Below are 26870 nucleotides of genomic sequence, written 5' to 3'. Positions count from 1 at the left end.
GTCCCGAGACTCCGGCGGTTATTTCCATGCCGAGCACGATAGGCGCGGCGATTATAGTTGATAGTAAACCGACACCGGCTACACCGAGTCCCATGCCAGCTACTACAAGAGCGGTGTCAACTCCGTCCAGAGCATTCACGGCTCTGCGATACTTTTTATACAAACCAAGTCTCAACTCCCTATCCTTTTCTATTCAATGTTTTATGTCGCTTATTTGATGTAATCGAAATCCATCAACAGTTTCCATCTTTTCATCGAGCGCTGGATATAAACTCATAGTGTATATTACGAATATATAATAGTCTTTAATTGGTCTTGCTTAAATGTTTTGATAGTATACATCAACCTTATCAAATGTATATTATACGGTAAGAATATCTTAGAAAGAGAAATTCTGTCACTTTTAATAATTTGAACCCCCTCGAGGGTTGTAACGGGTGATGCTCCAACATGAATAATACTGCAACGTTGACGCTCGTGTTTCTTGAGCCATTTAATCGATAGACCTGGTAATATTTCGAAGGCATCTACCGGTGCATCTCCGAACAAGACTTCAATAATAAGCGTAGAAATATTAGGTATTGCACTCAAGTTCTGTTTAATATCATCGAATTCTGTAACCAAATTTAAACTAACATTTTGGATTGCCGGACGACTATATAACATATGACCTGGTTTTTCTGGCAGGGGAGTGACTAACACACTTTTTCATTTTGACGGGATATAGGCCGCGAGTACGATGCCACTATTTATTATCTTAGTTAAATTATGTCCCTTACCCATCATCGCAAAAGGTGGGGTAATGGCGATATTCAGCAGCCACTTGATGTTTGCTTCAACCATAGTCCATTTATTCTCACTGTTGTAAATAATATTGTACGGAGTGGTTTTAAGGAGTCTACTAACGTCGACATCGCTTAAATCTTCTAGATTACCCGTGAATGTAACTTCTTTCCGCTTGTATACATTATCGTGTAAGTGTAAAGCGTATAAGTTACCATTGGTACCGGGTTTACCGAATCCTTCTGTGTCTCTGAGATCGGAAAGCGCAATTGTATTACATTGTCTTATCGTTCCAGGGCCTGATGCATCAACCATTATTTATAATATGGAGTGTTACACTTAAGTATCCTATATGTACAGGTTGGTGTTTTACATCTAATACAGAAATTTTAAGGCCTGAAATAATACCCCGCTTTAATTTTTTATATTGTAATGTTGAAAAAGATTCCGTTCTACCGCTATTGTATTTTTCATCTTTCACTGGAACACTTCTGAGTAGAGTTGAAGGACTTTCTTGTTGAATATTATCCGTTGTACTTATTTCATCAAGATGGATGCACAGCTCTTTATAGGGAACTAAATCGGGTAAATAGAGTCCCTGATCTGATGTCTTGATTACTGTTATTTCTCCTCCCCATCCAAGTGTGTATGCTAAGTTACTGTAAAGCTTTACATCCTTTTTTCCAGCGTTTAAAATCAGTAACCCATTTGACTCATTTTGTGTTAGACTAATTCCATTAGGCTTAAAAAATTCATCATTGAGTGAGCATACGCTGTAATACCCATCAGGTATAATGTATTTTTGACCATTTATTTCTGTCTCATTATTATAACCTCTTGTAGCATTTATATTGGTCCATGGTGGGTAATACGTTACATCGCATAGAGCTACTTCGAGTTGTCCATCCGAGTTATCGATAGTACGAAGCAGTTGAATAGACTGACAATTTGTTATTCCCGGGAGTGTAACATACATATTGAATATACAATGATACTATATCATAACTTAGATATGGAATCAACCATTATTTATAATATGGAGTGTTACACTTAAGTATCCTATATGTACAGGTTGGTGTTTTACATCTAATACAGAAATTTTGAGGTCTGAAATAATACCACGCTTCAATTTTTTATATTGTAATGACGAGAAAGATTCCGTTCTACCGCTATTGTATTTTCCATCTTTGACCGGAACACTTCTGAGTAGAGTTGAAGGACTTTCTAGTTGAATATTATCCGTCATGCTTATTTGATCAAGATGGATGCACAGCTCTTTATAGGGAACTAAATCGGGTAATGTATTTCCCTCATTTGATGAATCGACTATTATAGTATAATTGGTTGCAAATCCAATTGTAATTCTTAAGTTCCTGTAAGGAATTACACCCATTATTCCAGGGGATAATTTCAGTCTCCCAGTCGCCTCATTTTGTGTGAGACTAGCTCCATAAGGCTTAAAAAATTCATCATTGAGTGAGCTTACGCTGTAATACCCATCAGGTATAGTAATAATTCTATCTCTTTCTTGTGTTATTATTATCTCATTATTTCCTCTCGCAGCACTTATATTGGTCCACCGTTGGTAATACGTTACATCGCATAGAGCGACTTCGAGTTGTCCATCCGAGTTATCAATAGTTTGAAGCAGTTCAATAGACTGACCATTTGTTATTCCCGGGAGTGTAACATACATATTAAATATACAATGATACTATATCATAACTTAAATATGAAATCGAGATACATTACTAATCAATCGATTATAGTAACTGCCTCTGGTGCTGAATTTTTAGTTAAATTCCACGATATCTTTGAAAAATACAGTTTCACAGCAACTAACGATAAAATGGTGAACGATTGGTTTCACAATCCGATGCAATTTTGGCAGAATCAGTTAAACTTTGCCGTATGGTGTGCCACAACGGGATGTGGCGTATCTGTTAATGCCCCAGGATTTAAACTATATAAGTCTGTTATATTATTTCACGTGTACTATCAGATTAGACGTATACTTAAAGAAATTAATGCTCCATTACCGCTGGATCCAGCATGGAATCACGCAAATAATATTTATGATAAGAGGGCCTTCGAACGTATTTGTAATGAATTTAATGTTTCTATGAGTAAAGATTGGCGCATTAAAGGACCTAGCCATGGTCTAGGTATTCCGTACTCTGGACAAAGAACTATTAAAGATAAAAGCGATTATTTAATTAAAGAGGGTGTGATCCCTTCAAGCTTTGCTCTCTCGGATAAACAGTTTAGAGCAGATCGTATGAACTTTGAGAGTGGCATTCCTTATATTATAACAAAGTTTGTGCATCCAAACGATACAACAGACGCTTGGAATGAATTTCTTTATGATAAAACGGAAAATAATTTTACTAACCCAGGATTTGAAAGAGTTAATGAATCGATAAGAACTTATGTATGGGCAATTCTCGGTGCACAATCGCAAACACGAACGTCCATTATCGGTACTGGGACGGCGTTCGATGCGCAAAAACAGTTTGTCGCAAACGTGGAGGACGCCATTAATTCACCAGTTGACATACCATCGTCTATAAAGCGTTTTCAAGATGCATTACAGTACGCTCAATCCAAAGTGGACTTCGTTTATGCACCGGGACTATACATGTCTCCGAGTAATATGGAACTTAAGATTGGTCAAGTGATCGGTTATAATAATAAAATTGTTATCGCTACCGATCAACAAAAACCAGGTATAAATTCAGATATGAACGTCGAATTAATAACGCAAACGATCACGGGTGAAAAGGGAATAGTCAAGCCACAAACACCACATGTTTCACAAACATCTACTGACGCACAAGTGTCACCGCATGTTGCGGCTAAAAATCAACAACATATCGATGAAAAAACAGCGCTTGTAGTGGGTGGAGTCTCGGTTGGCTTACTCATGATTTGGTTAAATAGTCTTTAGCGAACTGATTTGGTTAAATAGTTCTTAGCGAATACGTACAACAGCCCTGCAATTGCTACGATCAACCCCCACAAGTTTTGACTAAGCCAAGTGGTGGTCTTAGCTAATAAATTCAATAGCCAGGAAACAACACTCCCAATTATACCGGGAAGTGCAGCCGCGGCTTTCTCAGCTAGCTTTCCCAGTGCTGAACCTAATGCTTTTAAATGCTTTTTTATCCACTCTCTTATACCGTTTTTATCGTTAGGCGGTGTACTACCACCTGTACCACCACCTGTTAACGAGAGAGTCAAAGTCGATATGATAAATCCCAACGCGGTTAAAATACTAGCAATTGTTATTCCCTGTTCTCTGAACAATGTTTTAATTTTATCGGCCAGTGTAGTATCATCGTTGAGGACTTGATCGATAGTTTCTCGAATTCAACTGATTTGCGAACGAAGTGCCTTTCTATTACTGGAAGCTGCTTCGAGGCGGGCCAATCTTTCCTCTTCTAGGTTACACAATCTTTCTGCTACGCGGCGTCTACTGAATTCTTCACCCGCCTGTTCTAGTTTTGTTTTCTCATAAGCTATATGTTTGTCGATTTCGGATAGCTTGGCTGTATTATTGATGAGTTCTCCCCGCATAGTTTGCATTGCCTTGTCAAGACCTCGTAATTCCCGAATACTAAACTCTGAATGTGGTACCTGTAACGTTGAATTATCGTAGTAGGTATCTAAGATTTCTCCGAGTCCGTTCGAGGCCACCATCGAGGCTGCTTCCAAATTATCTGTATTAACGAGTTCTTTCCTCATAGTCTGAAGAGCCTTAGTAGTCTTCGCGGGAAGTCGTCCGTATTCTACAAAACCTAATTTATCACGAACAAACTCGCGGCTATGTCTGCCGGCTATAGTAGACAAGGCTAGGGGCTTACGAGTACTATAATGCATAAGCTCAATATGCGGAGAGTCACGCACTCGCAATGTTCCTTTACTATCTAGCATAAACTTTGAATAGTCACGACCTATTGGGATAACATAATTTTTATCATCTTTTAATGCATCGTAATAATCATCAACGGCTGGTTTCAAAAGGGCATCATTTACGGTTGGGATCATAAAGCTGGTGTCATCAGTACCCTCTTCGATGGTACTAGTATCAGTTATGTTATCTAGATCAAAGTCATTATGTTCAAAATCAGTCATTTTTATATTAAACATAGGGTACATGTTTTCAATATAACAATGTCTTTGCAATACGGACGCAAGTTAAACCCACAACGTAGACTTCGAGATCCATTAGGGGTCAAGGCAATTCGTCAGTCTGTTACTATAACTAATAACCCTAGTACCATCGATCAGAATCAAACGCTTCTGGTTCGCTTTCCTAATCTCGGCGCACACGATGTGTTAGTTCCGGGAACTGTCCGACTAGCATTTACGATTGTTTTGAATTCTACCGACGTTAACAGGGAGCCGGTTCAGAACTTAGGTCGTGCTATCGTTAAGAAAATCGCAATTAAAATTAGCGGTAATGAGGTTTTGAGTATCGATGATAGCGATGTATACTATTGTTACATGGATCTCTGGAGAACGGATAAAGAGCGGGAAAACTTACAGTACCAAGGTATTTGTAATAAGAACACATTGAGACTGCGCGTAGATGCTTCTAGTGGTGATGGTACTGTCGTAAAAGATCAGGCCGTTGCCGACGTATTAGGTAACAGATTCTATATTCCCCTAGACTTTGAATTACTAGATTCCCACATGCCCTTTTATCAAGCATCCCTAGGCGATAGGTTAGAATACGAACTCACTTTTAACGACTACGGTAGAGTAATCAGATCCGCTGAAGAAGCTAGCTATTCCATTGACAATATCTCGTTCGAGTACGATATGATAACGGATCCCGAATTAGCCAGACAAATTCGTAACCAGTATTCGGGAAGTTTAGCCATTTTGTACGATCGCGTGTTGCGACACCGAAAGATCACGAGGGACAAAAAAGATACGATGTGGAATATAAATCTAAACGTCCCCAAGAGGTCGTTAAAGGGTATTTTAATGTTGTTCGAGGACCCCTCCGATGCGTTTAAAAGAAATACCGAGAAGTTCTACAATCCCAAGATTACGAAAGTAGAATTGACTATCGAGGGCGTTCCTAATCAACTATATAGCCAAGGAATGCTAGTGTATCACCAGTGGGATGAGATTAAAAAACTTCCTTCTATAAAACGCTCTCCGGAAGTTAACGCGGTCGTGAAAGATCTGTCTCTCGGGAGTGTATCGATGGGTGAATACCTCACCTCGAAGTACGCGCTATGGCTCGACATGCGAACAACGGACGATGACCAATTACACGGCAGTGGGAGGAGAATAGAAAATGCTAGCGAGGGTGTCACCATACAGATAACGAAGCTCAAGGAATCGGCTGGTAAATTAAACATATATTTGTACGTGATTATGGATGCGCAACTTAATATACAAAATGGGAGATTCGTGCAAGCAATCTATTGATAATCTTTTACCTAAAGATCCGCACTGCGCTATCATATGCGGGCAAACGGGCTGCGGAAAAACAGCCTTTATTCTAGATATTTTAGAAAGTCATTATCGGGACGTTTTCGATCATATTATTATTCTGTGCCCGACTATAAGCGTTAATAAAACATACTTATCGAGAGATTGGGTAATGAATGACGACGGGGTACACAGAGTCGATCCGGGCGATCGTTTACAAGACTGTCTCCGAGTATGTCACGAAAAATACAAAGGAGAATCAACTCGACGACTGCTGCGCTAGTAAAGAACTCACAAAAAAGAAAGATATGCTTTCGTATTTAGCATTCTCCGGTCGGCATACTCAACATAGCGTTTGGGTACTTACTCAAAAATACAACTCTGTCCTGAAAGATCTCAGAGAGCAGACCAAATGGGTAGCGCTGTTTCATTGCAAAGACCGAGATTCATTTGAGGAATGTTTATGCGAAAATGACGTCATTTATACCAAGGGTGAACGTGACAAAGTCAGAAAAGTGTTAGCAGCAACGAAGCACTGTAAACTCATATTAAAAACCGATCAACCAGCTGCTTATGCAATTGCTTAGCAAAATTATAGCAAAATTATAGCAAAATTGTAGCAAATATGGCAAAATTATAGCAAAATATAGCAAATTGAACATTAGAGGTTAATATTACATAAAATGTGGTTCGAAATCCTCATTCTTTCGCAACAGTTCATTATTACGGGATGTATTGGATATGTCATATTATATTATGTTAGACTTAAATATCTCCTTAGGTATTACATTATGGAATGCGACGAACTCATCGAACAAATGCTCAAAGAATCTGATCAACATACAGAAGAACATGCAGATAAACATAGAGAAAGACTCGCGGCTTTGGTAGCCGGTGGAAAATGTTCCCAATATTTGGGAGAAAATTATACCATCGAAAAAATTGATAACATGACCGACGAAGAGATTAAAAAACTGTACGCGCGTTACGAGTCTGGACTGGGAGCTACCATGACTAAAACTATAGGGTCGTCTATATTACAACTATACACAGTCGTAGCTAGTACGTTTCTCCCCATCCCGGCAGAACATCGCATGTATTTATGCGAATCTTTAGAGAAAGACCCATTCATCGAACACGCTATAAGCTCAGTGAGCTGTGAGTTTTATCATAGATACGGAATGTTCTTAGCTCCACTCACCACAGCTTTAATAACGGCTAGGTATTGTCAATTTAAACATACGTGCCCACTTAATAATATAAATGGAGACACAACAGATTGCGCAACCACAACAGATTGCGGAAATGGAACAACAGATTGCGGAAACGGAACCACATACTTCCTCATTTATGGGAAAAAACTCGACCCAATACCTAGACCAACAATGAGTCAGTTTTATACACCCTCAGAGGCTCAGAAAGACCGAGAGGTCGCATTTGTTATTATGGGATTATCTGCTCTATTGATTTTCAGCTATACAATAGTGTAGATGTGATTTGCATTTAGACAAATGATATGATAGATGTATATACCATGAATAACTGCAAGTTTACACTCATGGGGAAGACGACTCTATGTAACCGCCACTGTGTTGAAATTTACTGCGGTATACACAATTATTACATCAAGCGTGGACACATAAACTATACGTGTTCTGAATGCGGGATAGGGGTCAAAGGTCGTTATTGTTTATGTAAGAAACACGGTGCTGATAGGGTCAGGAATCAGATTATTTATGCTAGGAAGAGAGATTACATCAATGAGAGGAATAGGTTGGGGAGAATACGTATTTAGATATATGAAAAAACCAATTAGACATTTGTTTCATTTTGCATATACCATTCAACCACTATGGTTTTTGTCAGAGAGTTAAAAGCTATGGCAAAGCAACGTGGTCTACGTGGATATTCTCGTATGAGAAAAGCTGAATTGATTACCTTACTCGGTTTGGAACCACCCCAGACTGTTAGAGAACTCAAAGCTCGAGCGAGAAACAGTGGGCTGAGAGGTTATTCTCGAATGAGAAGAGCTGAATTGATCGCTTTAATAGATAATAATAATGATGTTGATGATGATGATGATAATCAACAACAACAAGAATTAATATTTGTACCCACATCCGCCGGCGTTGGTAAATATCTAAGAGGTTGGAAGATGGATATTAATTCCAACATGGATGTTAACGATATTAAGCCCATCATATCGAGTAAAATTAACGAAGAATTAGATGATTTACAAAGTATAAAATACCAGCTGACGATTAAAATGTCATTGAGTAAAAGTAACGCAGACGATAGCGTCGAATATACCGAACCATATTTCCTTAGCAATCAAGAAGTTATAACCGAATCCGATACTTTAGACGCATCATTAGATACATCAATTCAGAGGATACAGGAAACTTTAGAACGCTGGACTAATAGAGGTTCGGGTTGGGGTGTGGATAGAATCGATAGTTTATATTTAGATATAGCGAATTATATGCCCTTCAAAAGTGGATCTTATATAGATTTACCCCCGTATTATAAGAAGAAAAAAGCCATAATTAACGTAAAAAATAAATCCGATGATTGTTTAAGAATGATGATAAGATCTGCATTGTTCCCGGTAGACAAAAATCCGGATAGACCTTCTAGCTATCCCCAAAACGATGGACTCAACTTCGATGGTATAGACGAACCTACACCAATATCACAAATTGATAAGGTGGAAAAGCAAAATAATTTAGCTATAAATGTTTTCGGACATTCTAAAGGAATTGTTGTACACAGGATAAGCTCCGCTCCGGAACATATCCCCAGAATCAATTCATTTCTGATCGAAAAAGATGGAAAATATCATTATACGTGGATAAAGAGTTTAAACAGGCTATTAAACGATCAAACAAAACAGGCTAGAAAGAAATATTTCTGCGAAAGATGCCTGCATGGGTACAGCAGACAAGATCTATTAGAAGCGCATTATGTTCAGACTACCTCCGATGAAAAGATTAACAAACAATAATGTTTTGTGGGATATAATGGGCAGAGTGTGGATGAGGCAGTCGGGGGGATAAGCAAGGTCCTACCGCGGACTAGAAATCGCATACACCCCTCCACCGTGCTTGGCAGACAGGACCCACAGCAAAGATACTATCACTCCCCCCACGGAAACAGCGGGCAGAAGAATTTGGGCTCCCGCTGTAATTAGCAGGCAGCCAGAGTATCATACACACACCAGCATGGTGTTAAACCAAATCCCCCGACTGCACCATGCCCACTGTACCAAATTTATTGAAATAGAATAACAACAATAAGAACGATACATTTATAAACTTGATAAGACTTTGTACAATGTTGTTCACTGTGGAAGGAAGGTGCAACCTGACAATTGGTGTGGTTTGGGGGTGGAGGGTGGGGAAAGAGGTGAAATGCTAACCGCCGGACGCGTTGTGTTGTGTTGTTAGAATGACTTGACGGTTGGGGAGTAAAAGAAGTGACGTCACGAGACCACGTGTCGTGACGTCATGGGAGAAATGACGTATGTTGCCATGGGGAGTATATTGGCGTGTCTTGTGAAAGGAGAATGTTTGTAAACAAATGGTGGAAAATGGTAAATGGGAATAGTTACTAGTATTGTTTATGCGGAGCTGACCATAAACCGATTTAGCTAAATAATGCAAAATCATATTATGTTCAGACTACCTCCGATGAAAAGATTAACAAACAATGATGTTTTGTGGGATATAATGGGCAGAGTGTGGATGAGGCAGTCGGGGGGATAAGCAAGGTCCTACCGCGGACTAGAAATCGCATACAGACCCTATCGGGTCAAGTTGTCCCTCCACCGTGCTTGGCAGACAGGACCCACAGCAAAGATACTATCACTCCCCCCGCGGAAACAGCGGGCAGAAGAATTTGGGCTCCCGCTGTAATTAGCAGGCAGCCAGAGTATCATACACACACCAGCATGGTGTTAAACCAAATCCCCAGACTGCACCATGCCAAACAGCGGGGTGCAAAATGTATAAATACACTGACATCCACACATTATATTATATTTGCATTAAATTATGATGTGGAAGGGAGATGGGGAGTGGATAAGAGACTGGGAAGGAAAAGAAAATTATGCGCCTCCCCCCAAAGTGAAGTTATACATACTTACCCGAACAGTACCTTTACTCATCACTAAACAATGTCCTGCGTACATTTGATTTAAAATGGGCCATGCCCGACCGGTTTAAATGAACTCCCCGAGGAGTATAAAATGGAGCATCATGTTTGATCTGAGGGTGGGTACACCTTAGACCCCCCTCTTCCCTGATCACTCCCGCAATCCGCCTATTAATCGATTTTCTTTTCAGTTCAATCCTTTTAACATTGCTGGCTCCTCGCCAGGTTTGTCGAGGCAACATGTCAGACCATACCAATTTGGTATTCGGGAGTTTAAGTTGAGCGTATGTTATGTCCAGATACATGTTTTCATAAAGTTCCTTTGTCCCCTTTGTACACAGATCATTTGATCCAAGGTGGATAACCAGAAACTTCGGCTGGGGATGGCGGGCAACAAGTGTATCCACTGCCTTGCGGAATTCCCCCCACTTCATTCCGCCCTTTGCATGCCAGCGGGTACCCGTCAGTAGGGAGTCCGATGTAGTGGCCAGATGGTCGTGGAATCGGACCATATAACTGGACCCGATACACCATACATCTGAAACTTAAAACACACTAGCAGCATCTTTGTTATAATAACATCTGCTTTATCTTTACCTATCTTTATTAATTTATTGGTGGTATTTATTTATTTATTTATTTATTTATTTATTTATTTATTTATTTATTTATTCTGTAAATTATTAGAGTTAATGAAAAAGTATGTATTATCCCGTTACCCCCGTGGAACCGCAACAGGCAGGAACGGCTGGTGAGTCTGTGTTTGTTTCTGTTAGGTATACTGTTAAGTGGTGAGTTGAGTAATGCGGATATATTTGCTGTAACAGTTTGATTTCCAACGCCAATATTCCTGAATCTGCTTGGAACTAACCCCATTAATTGCTGCTGTGGTAGCCGCTCCAATGCGAAAAGAGTGTGACGAAAACAAATGAAGATTGAGGTGTGGTAAAGAAAATGACAGGGCCTTTCTTAACATTGACTGAAATTGGAATCTAGTTAAAGGACGTCCATCAAAATGGACGAACACATGACCGTGCACTGGTGGTCTGATGGATAGAAACTGTTGCATTGCTCTGACAGGGCACAGTCTAGAGTGAAGGATAGCTGTTATTTGTATTTGCACACCTCTGCCGCCCTGATCCGTTTTGGATGAGCGTAAACATATCGTTATGTGACTTATATCTGCTCCCACATGAATATCAGACAAAAGACACGCCTTATGCGAGAAATCCTTGGCTGACCCTGCCACCAGCTCGCTGATTCTAAAGAATCCAAAAAATGCAAGCAGGTATGCAGCTGTGAAAAGAGACGTTTCGTAAACTGAAGCACAAACTACCGGTAATGCTGTGACAATAACAGACAATAAGTCAACTGTAATTGGGAGTCGAGTGTCAGCCTTCTGTTTCTGTCTGACAAATCCAATCAAGGCTTTCTGAATAAGAAAATGGGATGTTAGGTCATGCATACCATGTAACTTTTGCCATGTTGTTAATGCTGATATATACGACTTTGCCGTGCGAGGAGATTTTCCTGTTAAGGAGAGATGAGCGATAAAATGCATAAGGTGATCAACCGGGGCGGGCCAAATGTGTGGCAGGCTGAAAGAGATGCGGAAAACATTAAATGACTTTAGTGCAGACTCATACAGGTTCCATGTGTTGAGTGCTAGAGAAGACTGCACTAGACGTTGCACCTCTGTCGTCAGATCTGCCATATGTCCTGTGGTATGTGTGCTGGTATCTCGTCTGCCCGCGGTGCTGCTTCTTTGAACCTGGACCACTGAAATCTCGAAAGTGCATCAGCTATAAGGTTTGCATGCGTAGGAATATACAATGCTTTGAACAAGATATTATGTTGTAAACAGAGGAGTATCAGGCGCCTAAGCAACGACCTAACTCGTGGTGGTTTTGCTGTTTGTTTATTGATAATTGCTACCACTGCTTGGTTGTCACAAACAAACAACACTCGCTTGTTTCGTAGATGTCTGCTCCACAGTCTTACTGCCAATACAATTGGAAAAAGCTCTAGCATAGTGATGTCTTTAGTCCATCCATTCTTCAACCACTCGTTAGGCCATCTGCCATTGGCCCATCTGCCCATGAAAAAGGCTACGAAACCATGGTTACCTGACGCGTCGGTAAACAAATGTGTATCCGATGAATTGATCCACTCTGAATCTATAAATTCAGTAGTGCCATTGTGGTTTTAAAGAAATTGCCGCCATAAATTGAGGTCCTCGCGTATGCCTTGTGTTATCCATATTCTGTGGTGAGGTTTTGACCTTCCGCGCTGTGCGTCAATGAGGCGTCTTAAAAAGGCGCGACCAATCGGAATTGCCCTACATACAAAGTTAAGTTTCCCCACTAAGGACTGCAAGTAGTGTAATGTTGTTTTCTTCTTAAAAGGTGATAAAAGAGTATCTATTTCCTGCGTAAGCGGCACTACCTTATCCCTCGGTATGCTAATTTGCGCTTTGACTGTGTCTATTGTGATACCCAGGAACGTCATGTTTGTTGTAGGTAGAACAGTTTTGTCCTTTGCGACGGGAACGCCCATGTTGTGTAATAACTCCAGGGAGGACTGGAGAGTTTGTTGACACTTATTAGAGGCTAGTGCTGCCAATGCAAAATCATCCAAATAATGTTGTATGTTATCATTTTTGGTGTATTTCCTGAGTACCCACTGCAAAAATGTGCTAAACTTTTCAAATGTTGCACATGATATGGAACAGCCAAATGGAAGACATTTGTCAAAGTAGAAATTATGCTTGAATTGTATGCCCAGAAATTTAAAGTCATCTGGTCGTATAGGTATGAGGCGAAATGCAGACTTTATATCAAATTTTGCCATGTATGCACCCTTGCCTAATCCTTGTATCGCGGATAACACCTGGTCAAAGCTAGTGTACTAGTCATTTACAGACTCTCCCTCAGGGTATGACAGATGGTGAATAAGTCTGAACGTTTGCTGAACTTGTTGATTATTGTGATTTGACTTCTTCGGAACGAGACCGATTGGAGAAACTATCATATCTTGAAATGGTGGTGCTGTAAATGGACCTGCAATTCTACCTAGATCAACTTCTTTTTGTAGCATTGTTGCCACCATGTTAGGATGTTGTTGTGCGGATTTTAAATTGTATGCCATTCTAGGACCCGGTGGACCCGTGTACTGTAGTGGAAAACCTCGAGAAAAACCTTCTGATAAAAACATAGCATCTGATGCGTAGAAGGGGGTGTAAATACTGAGCCAATGTGACAATACACGCATACTAATGGGTGTTGGCGCTAGGCCTTGAGTTGGTATTGTTTGCGTTGGGTTTTGTTTGAGTACGGGGGGTTGTAACGCCCCCTTTTTGACGAAAGCATGTGTGTGCGCCGTGTGCAGTGCTGTCACATGTGATGCATTTGTGTGCATATCGGCAGAAAGACCTTGTACATCCGAATTTGTTAAAATCCCAGCAAAACTTTGGGGTGCTACCGGTATTTGCGCTATCCGCGTTGAGATTGCTGCGGTTGGTGGTAGTGGTGGTGTTTGTGACGCGCGCGTGTGCTGCTTGTTGATTTGGAAGCATATGTTGTAACCATAAATGGCCATCTATTGCCCACCAGGATCGAGACGGGTCGCATTGCATCCTTTGTCTGAAACTATGGTCATATTGCAACCATGAATCTCCGCCGAACCTAATAGCAGCTCCCCTGATTGTTTCGCTGTAGGTAAGCAGATCCTGTATCTTATCCGGGTGTTTTTCTATGTATACGCTCATGTAGACGTTAAACGCCGATGTCCATGCGCCAATGCCTAATGGACGCGTTTGTTGTTGTTTGGGTTTAAAAATAATCTGACCTGTGGCGTCGAGCGCCAATGTAAATGCTGACATCTCTTGTTGTGTCTGATTTTGGGCCGATATTAGTTGTTTTAGCTCAATGAATTCGCCGTTGTGTATTTTTTCCCGTAGTTGTTGGGAAACATGTGATCTGATGTGTTCCGCTCTGACGTTTAACTGTAGACAGGGTGTATTTGTCGCGGGTATGCCAAACATGGTTGGATCGTTTATATTCATAGTTGCGAAAGGATTGGGTGTTTGTGTTTGCTGTTGGGACGGATGCGTGTTATGTGCGTTTTCGCGTGCTAATGTACTAATGTTTATGTGCCCTTCATTGTTTGAAGACCTATCCCCAGTCGGCATCTGCGTGTCCCCGTTTGTGAGCGTGCTGTTAGCAAGCCTTGCCGTATTTGTAGGAAGCACTGTGTTAGCCGAGTTTGCATTATGCATAATATTGCTCGAATTGATAAAAACAAAATCACTATCCAACGTACCTGCAGTGTTCTGTGGTACTCCGCTGATCAGTCGTGAGCCAATTGGCGCATCCAAGTCTATTCTATTCACATTTCTGCTAACCCCCGTCCTACTGGCTTTCGGACCCTTCACCAGTCGGTGGGTCAGCGCCGCTTTCCTTTTAGGAGGCATCCCAAACGAAGTAATGAGGTGAGGTGAAAACGCTATAGAGGTGAAACCGTAAGAGGTGAAATGCTAACCGCCGGACGCGTTGTGTTGTGTTGTTAGAATGACTTGACGGTTGGGGAGTAAAAGAAGTGACGTCACGAGACCACGTGTAGTGACTTCATGGGAGAAATGACGTATGTTGCCATGGGGAGTATATTGGCGTGTCTTGTGAAAGGAGAATGTTTGTAAACAAATGGTGGAAAATGGTAAATGGGAATAGTTACTAGTATTGTTTATGCGGAGCTGACCATAAACTGATTTAGCTAAATAATGCTAAATCATATAAAGAAGACTGTAGAGGTGTTGGACAGAATGCTATCAGGATCGATATGCCTAAAGAGGGAAAAAATATATTAAAATTTGAACATTATTGTAATCAAATGCCAGTACCGTACGTAATTTACGCCGACTTTGAAGCGCTTATCAAGCCCATAGAAAATACCAACCAAAGCAATAATCAAGAAACTCAAGATAGTTTTACGTACAAAACTCAAGAACATATTCCTTGTGGGTTTGGATATATAGTTGTAAGGTATGATGGGAAAACAAACACTCCCGTGATTTACAGAGGTCCCGATGCAGCGGGAAAGTTCCTAGAATATCTACATAATGAAGAGAGAATAATCAGGGAAGAATTATCGTGTAAGAAACCCATGCGTATGACGATAGATGATTGGAGGGCCCACAAGAAGTCAACGAGTTGTCACGTTTGTAATAAACCCCTGGATGGGGATTCCGTAAGAGATCATTGTCACGTCACGGGTAATTATCGGGGAGCCGCTCATAACGAGTGTAACTTGAAACTAAAAATGAATGCTCAAACAATACCCATCCCCGTTGTGTTTCATAACCTTAGGGGATACGATTCACATCTCATCATGCAAGCTATCTCAAAGACCGACGGCGGTTTCACGTGCATTCCTAACAACATGGAAAAATACATATCGTTCTCGTTGACTAAACCTATACATTATAGGGACAAGGATGGGAAATCTAGAATAAAGCAAAGTAATGGGCTTAGATTCATAGACTCCGTACAGTTTCTGTTATCTTCCCTGGACAATTTAGCTAAAGCGAACAATCCCGATGACTTCGCTATAACAAATCAATATACAGATAAGATAACTCGTCATTTACTGCTGAGAAAAGGTGTATATCCTTACGAATATATGGATGATTGGTCTAGATTCGAAGAAACTGAATTACCACCCCTCGAATCATTCTATAGTAACTTAACAGAATCTAGAATAACAGATACCGATTATGAACACGCTCTGACGGTCTGGGATAAATTAGGTTGTAAGAATTTAGGCGATTATCACGATCTGTACTTAAAAACCGATGTACTGTTACTCGCCGATATATTCGAGATATTTAGAAAGACGTGTTTAAAACAATACGGCTTGGACCCGGCATGGTACTATTCCAGTCCCGCACTATCGTGGGATGCATTGTTGAAGAAGACCGGTGTAGAACTAAAACTACTCACAGATTACGATATGCACTTGTTTATTGAGAAAGGATTAAGAGGGGGTATATCGATGGCAGCGAAAAGGTATTCTAAGGCTAATAATATATTAGTGGAAGGATACGATCCGAGTAAACCCGACACGCACATATTATATCTCGACGCTAACAATTTGTACGGATGGGCTATGAGTCAACCTTTACCCATGGGTGGTTTTGAGTGGGTCAGTGTGAATGATATCAATAATAATGATGAGAATAAAGGGTACATACTAGAAGTTGACTTGGAATATCCGAGTTCCTTACATAAAGATCATAACAGTTATCCGCTAGCTCCCGAAAGATTAATGGTTAATAAAGACTGGATGTCTGAATATCAACGCTCCTTGATGGGTAATAGTAGGTTAGCTAACGTAGAAAAACTCGTACCAAATTTGATGGATAAGACAAAATATATAGTTCACTACAGAAATCTCCAGTTATATCTATCGTTAGGTATGAAACTTAAGAAAATACACAGAGTTCTAAAGTTTGATCAAAGCCCTTGGATGGAGCCCTATATAAGGCTGAACACAGATTTAAGAAAGATAGCTACCAGCGATTTCGAAAAGAATCTGTATAAGCTCATGAATAACTCAGTATTCGGTAAAACTATGGAGAATCTAAGGAAGCGTGTTGATGTTAAATTAGTCAGATCTAATGAGGAAGAAAGACTCAGGAAACTTATAGCCAGTCCGGCTTTTAACAGAAGCAAGATATTCGATAACGACTTAGCCGCGTTGCATATGCAAAAGAGTAATATAAAATTCAACAGACCGGTGTACGTCGGTATGAGTATTCTCGACTTGTCAAAACACTTAATGTATGACTTTTATTACAACAAACTTAAGAAGCAATACGGCGATAGATGCGAGGTGTTATATACCGACACAGATTCTTTGTTGATGGAAATACAAACCGAGGATGTGTATAAAGATATGGCAGAAAAAATAGATATGTACGACACGAGCGATTACCCAAAAGATAATCCACTTCACAGCGTTGTAAATAAAAAGGTGTTAGGTAAGATGAAGGATGAATGTGCTGGGACCCCTATAGCGGAGTATGCAGGATTAAGACCTAAGATGTATTCTATAAAAAAGTCCGATAATGGAGAGATAAGAAAAGCCAAGGGTGTTAAGAAGTATGTTGTAAAAAAGCATATCAAACACGAACAGTATAAAGAATCATTATTCAACGGTAGAACGTTCAAACACGAGATGAACTCTTTAAGAAGTTACGATCATAGGATATATGGATTAAGAATGAACAAGACATCATTATCCCCCTTAGATACAAAGAGATGGATTGATAATGATGGTGTAACTACCTATGCTTATGGTTATGGTGGTAATACCGTACCGTCGGGAACTATGAACAACTCTTCTCGTACAAATGCCCTGCCCGGTCCATCTTGAAGATAATAAAGAATAGGCTCTCCTTCTTTCGTAACCAATCGACTAATGTTATACGTCTTAAGGAACCATATGGGATCGGTTGCGCGACGTAGGCCTCCTTCGAGTTCACCGGGCTGGTATAAATATCTTACCCTTACTCTATCCGGAAGTTTTCGTTCTTTGCCACTCCTTGGTGCTGAAGATTCGGAAGTCACGGATTTCATTTTAATCGCATCGGATGGTTTCTTCCCTATTAATCTCGTTACTTCATTATTCAGCACTGATACAACGGCTGATAATCGTGTCACCCATTCGGTTGATCTCAATCGCTCGGATTTCATTTCGATCCCATACTGATAGCCAAACAAACGTTCCGCTAATGTCCTGTTAAATCTTTCGACGATAGCTTGACTGCGGTGGGCCTCTCTTTCACCACGTACGATTTTGACGTTGTGCTTTGTTAACAGTTTAGTTATCGATCCCATAAACTCGCGACCGGGATCTACTTGAAATAGCTTAGGCCATTTTATTGGTCCGCGTTTATATATGCGACTCAGTGCATTAGCTACTTCTGTTGAATCTTTCGAGGTTAATGGCTCAGCCTCTTTGTATCGACTAGCCACATCCACTACTGTTAAAGCGTATTTATACGTTTTGCGTTTTACCTTATCATGGGGAAGAAACAAGAGGTCAGCCTGATGAACTTCATTTGTTGTAGAAATATCAAACTTCTTCCTCGGTATATAACGCCCTGCCGGTAAATATATTTGCCACAACGCTTGTTTCTTTAACCAATCCTTGGCCACATCTTTAGATACCTTTGCCGTGGTGGCTAATTTTTTTATTGCTCCTACACCTTTCCAATATCCTCGTGGGCTATAGTAAATTTTATTCATTATTAATTAATATTGATGTTTCGTTTAATACATCTCATGACTATCGTTGAATCGCATAGTCATTTTGGCATAAAAAATTCCATCTGTAGTAGCAGTATAGGTATATGAATCCGGCTCCAGTGGAAGTGAGCCAGAACCATCATTACCTATAAAAATTTATATCATAGACTCCAGGTGGTGGTCAATTTAGCTGAATCTCATGACTATCATTGAATCGCATAGTCATTTTGGCATAAAAAATTCCTCCTGTAGTGGTGGTATAGGTATATGAATCCAGCTCCAGTGGAAGTGAGCCAGAACCATCATTACCTATACTACTTGTGGAGCTCTCATTTCTCGGCCAAAAAGCATAACGTATGGGGATTTTTGGGTTGACGAATTTGGGGCCTTCCGATAGGCCATCATGATGCCAGGAATAAAACGAGGCCAATCATTTTGAGACTTGTTACAAAAGGCTCTTAGTGACTGATTGATATAGGAATTGAGCTTTTCTACACAGCTGTTTGTTTGAGGATGGTATGGGCTGGTATGGGTAAATTTAATTGCCAAAAGTTCACAAATTGCTTTGATGAGTTTGGACATGAAGTTCTGATCTGTCTGAAATTAAGGTCCTTGGAGCGCCATACCGACAAAATATTTCTCTGACGAGAACATCTGCTACTTCTTTGGCTTCTTGGGCCCGAAGTGGAAAGGCTTCACACCATCTGGATGACGCATCTGTGATGACCAAAATGTGTTGTTGGCAGGGGACCGAGAATGTCAACGTGCCATCGGGTGAAGACCTCTTCTACAGGTAGTGGATGAAGTGGCGCCTTCTTGCCATGGTAGTGCCTCTTGGTCGGTTGACATACCTCACATGTTTGGACATAAGTAGCAATATCGCTGTACATTTTGGGCCAGTAGTACTTAGGTCTCATGGTGTTGTGCATCCTTTCTTTCCCATGGTGGCAACCGCCAAACTCTGAGTCATGGTAGGATTGGAGGACTTGATTCCTGAGGGTTCTTGGGACTGCCAGCTGTTTAATGAACTTGTCTGCATGGCCTTTCTGTCTTTGTGGAACGAATCTGTAAAGGATGCCTTCATCAATTTCAAAAGTATTGGCTTCGATAAGAATCTTTTGACGATCCTTTTCATTTTGTGGTAGGACATCATCCTCTTTGTAGTCAAAGATTTGGATGAAATCTGGACAAATCCTTTGTAGGTGACGTAAATTTGGATGTTCTTTTATACTTACTTCGACCAGTGTGTCTTGAGCAACATCAGCATTTGTAGCATGTAATCCTGCGACAACATTAACTGGTACTGACTGATAATCCTCTTCATATTCAAAGGTGACTGACCAAAGTGTTGTCTGTGTGTCTGATTCTAAGTGATTGACAATAGGTGTGCAAATATCCTCAGTCTGACTTGTCTGTGTGACCTGTGTGGGTGAATGAGTGTTTGGCAATATTGTGGTACTGTTAGTTGATTTGATTTGCTGAGTTGAAGTTACTGAAAAGACTGTTTTCTCAGCATCTTCTTCTGTCTGATCATTACAGTTAATATTTTCCTCATATTCCCTACGTGAGAGAGCATCTGCATTCCCATTGGCTTTGCCGCTGCGGTGAACAATGTCAAAAGTGTAGGTAGAAAGTTCCAAAGACCATCGCCCTAACCTACCTGTGGCATCCTTGATGGATTTCAGCCACTTCAATGCTATATGGTCAGTGTAGACTGTGAATTTGGAATTTGCAAGGTATGGACGAAAGGATCTAATGGCTTCAACTAGAGCTAATCCTTCCTTTTCTGTAATGCTCCAGTTCTTTTCGCTGCCATGAAGAGCTCTACCACCAAAAGCTATTTGATGTTCATTATTTTACTCATCTCATTGACTCAAAACAAAACCTACGCTCATATCACTGGCATCAGTTGCGAGAAGAAATTCTTTGTCAAAATTTGGATAAGCCAGAACAGGTGTATTACTCATAGCATGTTTGAGTGTGTTGAATGCCTGATTACACTCAAGTGACCATTGGAACTTTGGTTTCTTTCCTACTTCTGACTCTGAATGCTTCTTTAGCAAAGCATTCAGTGGAAGCGCTATGTGAGCATCATTTTTCACATACTTCCTGTAGAAGTTTGTGAGACCTAAGAAGGAGCGAATCTTTTTGTCATCAACTTGAACACCTCCACATGATAAAACATGACCCAAAAAAGAAACTTTGTCCGCTGCAAAATTGCATTTGGATGGCTTTAGTGTTAATTTTGCCTGTTTCAGATAGTAAAATACTTGCTCCAAATGTTGGAGATGCTCTTCAAAATTTTTGCTGTAAATTATCAAATCATCAATGTAGATCAGCGCAACCTTAAAAAGCAATTTTCTTAGCACTTTGCTCATGAGCTGTTCAAAACAAAGTGGAGAATTTGTCAAACCTTGGGGCAATCATTTGAATTGATAAAGGCCTTGATGGGTGACGAAAGCAGTTTTATGCTTTGAATCTTCATGTAATGGCACTTGGAAGAAGCCATTAGCAAGGTCTAAAGTTGAGAAGATCTTAGCTTGTGCATTGGTGATGTGATCAACAACATCATCAAAAACAGGAAGAGGCCATGACATTGGTAAAGTGACAGAATTCAACTTTCTGTAGTCACAAACAAATCTATATGAGCCATCACGTTTCTTGACTAGGATAATAGGAGCTGAATACATAGAAGTAGACTCCTCGATCAAATCATACTTCACAAAATCATCTATAAGTCCTTCAGTGACTTTTTGGAGATGAGGAGATTGGTGATATGGTCTACACTTAACGGGTGGTTGGTCGCCAGTGTCAATGATATGTTGGTGCATGTCAGTCTTTCCTAAATCTGCAAGACTCGTTGAAAACATGTCTCTATTTTGTCCCAAAAATCTAAGTAGTCTGTGTCGTTGGTCTGGAGTCAGTTGTGTATTGGTCAAATCAAATCCTAATTCTTGTGCAATTTTAACATGATCCCTGGTGTCATTGTCTCTCTTCTCATTGTCAGTGTTAACGGTACTTATGAATGGTTGGTCAGAGTCGATTTCAAAAACAGAGTCTTTGTCATTGTAACTAAATTTGCCTACAACTGTACCCTTGTCAAGAACCTTTTCTTCTTGGGAGGGATTCATAAGCCTAAATGTAGCAGTTTTGCCTTTCACTTTGGAAAGAGTTCTACCACCTGCTACTTCAGAATGAGCAGTGAGGGAAGCAATGGGTTCAATGAGGATGAGGGAATCCTCTTTGACCTCTGATAGTCTAACTTTGAAATGAATTTCACTCTGAGGGGGGATGTAAATCTGATCTATTGTTTTTGCTAATCCACTAATCTCTTGCACTGAATTGGCTATGAAATTGATATATTGCCTATCTGAGGTGCTGTTGTTAAGTATCAATGAATGACAGCTATAATCTAAGACTGCATCATTGTCATCAAGGAAGTTCTCACCTAGAAGCACTGCCTCTGGCAGTGTAGGCAGAACATGGAATCTTTGAGAAAATTCCTGATCCTCAATGACAAAATCTAACACAACTGAACCTAACACTTTATGCAATTCGCCGCCAACACCTTTAACCTGTGGAAAGGGTGAGTTTCCAAGAGTAAGGTTTTCAAAAGCTGTGCTAAGAAGAGCAGACGAAATACAACAAATGGATGCCCCTGTATCTACTAAACAATTTGTTGTTTTTGTGCCAAATTTTGCCTGAATTACACTTTTGGCAAGGGGCGTAACTAAAGACACTGTTGGAATTTCACTTTCAAAGTTACTTTCCATACCAGACTCCATATTTGCCATGACACCCATTAGTATGTACCATACTAAATTAAAGAAAGACAAGTATTCAGCAATGTAATGCTCTACTTACAATATTTGAAGACTTTTTCTTCCTTTGTTGGTGTCTTTGGAGGAGTTGGTTGTCTTTAATCCAGTGTTGAGGTCAGTGGTAGAAGCAGCTTGCTTGTTATTCCATCAGATGATCACGGTTGGACATGTCCTCTAATGGGTTCTTGTAGCTGGTTGTAGTTAGTTCCTGGTCTCTGTGGTTCCAAAAACGATGATTCTCCGCCAAATTATCATGGACTGTTCTGTGAGAACAATACCTTCCAAATGGCGTGCTGGATTTCTTGGGGAATTAGTCAGCAAAGAGCCGGAGTCACAGGAGACTAATCACAATTTTATTTACAAGAACAATTAACAATTTACAATATACTTAGAAAATAACTGAGGGTGCCACAGAGAGTCGGTACTACACTCTGGGCTGTGGGAGAGAGGTCTGCTTGGTAAGAGAGTCAAACCCCTTCTTTGCCCTATCATGTTGCTACAGTATGTATTTAACAAAAATTTGAACATTAAAAAGGAATGTGATTGGTTGATACACGATTGGTTGTGCCCTATGCTAAATGAATGGCCAGACAGAGGGGAATACTTAATCCTGTTAATCCTGTTGGACTGGCACTGATCTTGTTGACATATTTACTGGATGCTTTGAAAGAGATTATGGTGACACTATAGATGAGCTTGTGTTGTGGCTAATCCTTAATGCCCTATAGACGAGCTTGTATGGGGGCTAATCCTTAATGAGTCTAATTTTAAGTTATTGCTGAATATTATTCTAATATAGGTGATGACAGATTTACTGAAATAAAATAGTTCAAGGTAATCTATAAGATAATTAGATTATGTAGACATATCTTTTATCTGGGAGATGGGATCTTGACACCTAAGGCTAGCATTTATCTAAAAGCTTTAAATCTATTAAACTATGTAGATGTAACACTTGTCTTATTGAATAGTATGTTTAGAAGATGCGCTCTCATTACCTTAGGCTAGCATCTATCTAAAAAGCTATAACTGAAACTACTGATATTTTATATATGCATTTTACATGATGATATAGTATTACTTGCTAAACTATAATTATATGAAATGATGTATAAATATTACACCATTATAACTCATAAAAACACTTGATGTAGATCTAATTATTATAGGATAACTCAGTATAAATATTATACCATGATATGTAACTCAACATATGAGGTTAAGCTTTTTAAAGCAGCCTTTTCTTTAGCAGACTTTGGTTTCTTCCGGGTAAGCGAATTGGTGGCGCGTTCCATTGCAGATACTTCCGGTAGAGCGCTGCTAATCAACGACATAACACTTTCAGATCTACCAAGCCGACTTCAGGTACGCCTCAAGTACTCCAAAACAGACCAAGCAGGGAGAGGCACATCAATTTTCGTAAAAGCGGCACCTACTTCCCCTCTTTGTCCTGTTGCAGCTATGGCCAGTTACCTATCCTCACGGACTTCACGCTCTCCATACTTATTTGTTCATTTTGATGGAAATCAGTTAATTAGATTTCAGTTTCAGGCTGTGCTAACAAAATCTGTCTCACTCTTAGGTATTCATCACAAGAAGTATACTTCTCATTCATTTAGAATTGGCGCCGCAACTACAGCAGCCATGAACGGTGTAGACGCAGATACCATAAAACAATATGGCCGCTGGTCTTCAAACTGTTTCACTAATTAAGTTAGATACTAGGTAGGCCACCATTTCCGATTTCTGGCTTGTTTACACAATTTCAGGTGCCATCTGCGTCATCGGCGACAGTTATCTGTCCAGAACGAGGCGCCACCTGACAGCCCTGCTGTCTGCTGTTGGTCCGTTGCGTTGGAAAGTCCAGGTGGGGGTGGACTTGGGAGAAATTCAGACCGGCGCTGCAAGATCACCTCGTCGCCAGAAGCCCTCCCAAGTACCTTCTTATTCACCTCGGCTCCAACGACTTGGGTAAAATAAAAGGCCACATGCTCTATGGGGACGCTCTATGCAAGACTGGTACTGCCTGACACCACCCTAATCTGGTCCTGGGCCGAGGCAACTGGCGCCGAGTACGTAACGTAAAAAAGTTGGAGCTGTCCAGAAAAAACCTGAACAGGTGCGTTGCGAAGCGCGTCGCGGAACTACAGGGACTAGTTGTGCGACATGACCACGTGGACCCAAGCGTACCAGGGCATTACGAGGACGATGGAGTCCACTTGCGGGGCAATGCATGGCACCACTTCGTGCTTAACATTTTTTCAGTTTTCAGGTATTTTTAAACTTCGGTAGGAGCAGGGGAGAGGTACACACTACATCACAATCATTTAATAACATTAACTTCTTTGCCATATAGTTTATTTAATTTCATTCATTAGATCTTATTTCCTTGTTTCTTTCTCAGTTTGATTTGGGTAAGGTGTGGATGACGTAGCAGCTTTGGTGCTCGGTGGCAAGGTTTGGACGGGCGCTGGACCGATAAGGTTTTGCTCGTATGCTCGATTGCCTACTTGTACAGTGGGAGCCCATTTCAGCCCTCATGTTTCCGTGGGTGGACACAAATGCATATAGCTCGTCTGCTGTACAGTAGAGAGCACATGGTTTTGCTGCTCGGAGTTATCTCCCTTCGCTCGGTCTAGCGCCCGTCTCCGCCTTCCACACCTGGCCTTTTATTTCCAAACATTCTCTTCTGTTATTATTCAGTTCCATAGTCCATAAGAGGTCGGCCGATAACTTGTGTACGTACATAACGCCCGCAAGATGGAGCACAACTTCTTCACGTACAAAACGCATGTCGAGATTGAGCACAACTTGTGCACATCCACAAACCATGGATGTCGAGATGGAATAACTTGTGTATCTACATAACACATGTCAAGATGGAGCGGAACTTGTGTACGTACATAATGCATGTCGAGATGGAGCGCAAGTTTTGTACGTACATAATGCATTTTGAGATGGAGCGAAACTATTGTACATACAGAGTGCATGTTGAGATGGAGCACAACTTGTCTACGTACATAACATGTCGAGATGGAGCCCAACTTTCGTATGAATATAATGCATGTCGAGATGGAGCACAGCTTGTGCACATCCACAAACCATGGATGTCGAGATGGAATAACTTGTGTACGTACATAACGTATATCGAGATGGAGCGCAACTTGTGTATGTACATAATGCATGTCAAGATGGAGCACAACTTGTGCACGTACAAAACGCATATCAAGATGGAGCGCAACTTGTGTATGTACAAAACGCATGTCACGATGGAGCGCAACTTGTGTATGTACATAATGCATGTCGAGATGGAGCACAACTTGTGTATGTACATAATGCATGTCAAGATGGAGCGCAACTTGTGTATGGACATAATGCATGTCGAGATGGAGTACAACTTTTGTACGTACATAATGCATGTCAAGATGGAGCACAAGTTTTGCACGTACATAATGCATGTCGAGATGGAGCACAACTTTTGTACGTACATAACGCATTTTAAGATGGAGCACAACTTGTGCATGTACATAAGGCATGTCAAGATGGAGCACAACTTGTGTACGTACATTGTGCATGTTGAGATTGAGCTCAACTTGTGTACGTACAGAATGCATGTCGAGATGGAGCGAAACTATTGTGCGTACACAATGCATGTCGAGATGGAGCCAAACTTTTGTACATACATTATGCGTGTTGAGATGAAGCACAACTTGTGCATGAATATAATGCATGTTGAGATGGAGCACAGCTTGTGCACATCCACAAACCATGGATGTCGAGATGGAATAACTTGTGTATGTACATAACGTATATCGAGATGGAGCGCAACTTGTGTATCTACATAACGCATGTCAAGATGGAGCACAACTTGTGCACGTACAAAACGCATGTCGAGATGAAGCGCAACTTGTGCACATCCACAAACTATGGATTTCGAGATGGAATAACTTGTGTATGTACATAACGCATGTCAAGATGGAGCGCAACTTGTGTACATACAAAATGCAAGATGGAGCGCAACTTGTGTACGTACATAATGCATGTTGAGATGGAGCGCAACTTGTGTATGTACATAATGCATGTCAAGATGGAGCCAAACTTTTGTACATACATTATGCGTGTTGAGATGAAGCACAACTTGTGCATGAATATAATGCATGTTGAGATGGAGCGCAACTTGCGTATGTTCATATCGCAAGTTGAGATGAAGCACAACTTGTGTACATACACAAACCAAACATGGAGCACAACTTGTGTATGTACGCATGTCAAGATGGAGCACAACTTGTGCACGTACAAAACGCATGTCGAGATGAAGCGCAACTTGTGCACATCCACAAACCATGGATGTCGAGATGGA

The 26870-nt window shown here is 40.6% G+C and overlaps 1 protein-coding gene across 1 annotated transcript; it reads right to left on the bottom strand.

Moving 5' to 3' along the window:
* Positions 1-12020: 12020 nt before the first annotated feature.
* LOC139464579 (uncharacterized) lies at positions 12021-14854 on the bottom strand. The gene is made up of 2 exons (XM_071246103.1): positions 14704-14854; positions 12021-12560 (listed from the first exon to the last, which is right to left on the bottom strand). Exons 1-2 carry the CDS (start codon positions 14852-14854, stop codon positions 12085-12087), a joined length of 627 nt encoding a protein of 208 aa, XP_071102204.1. The 3' UTR covers positions 12021-12084.
* Between the last annotated feature and the right edge of the window lie 12016 nt (positions 14855-26870).

The sequence above is a fragment of the Haliotis cracherodii genome, unplaced genomic scaffold (genome assembly GCF_022045235.1).
Source record: "Haliotis cracherodii isolate W230 unplaced genomic scaffold, xgHalCrac1.p SCAF_1, whole genome shotgun sequence".
Lineage (NCBI taxonomy): Eukaryota > Metazoa > Mollusca > Gastropoda > Lepetellida > Haliotidae > Haliotis > Haliotis cracherodii.
The sequence above is the reverse complement of the archived record's forward strand: the minus strand, read 5'-3'. Positions and strand labels throughout refer to the sequence as shown.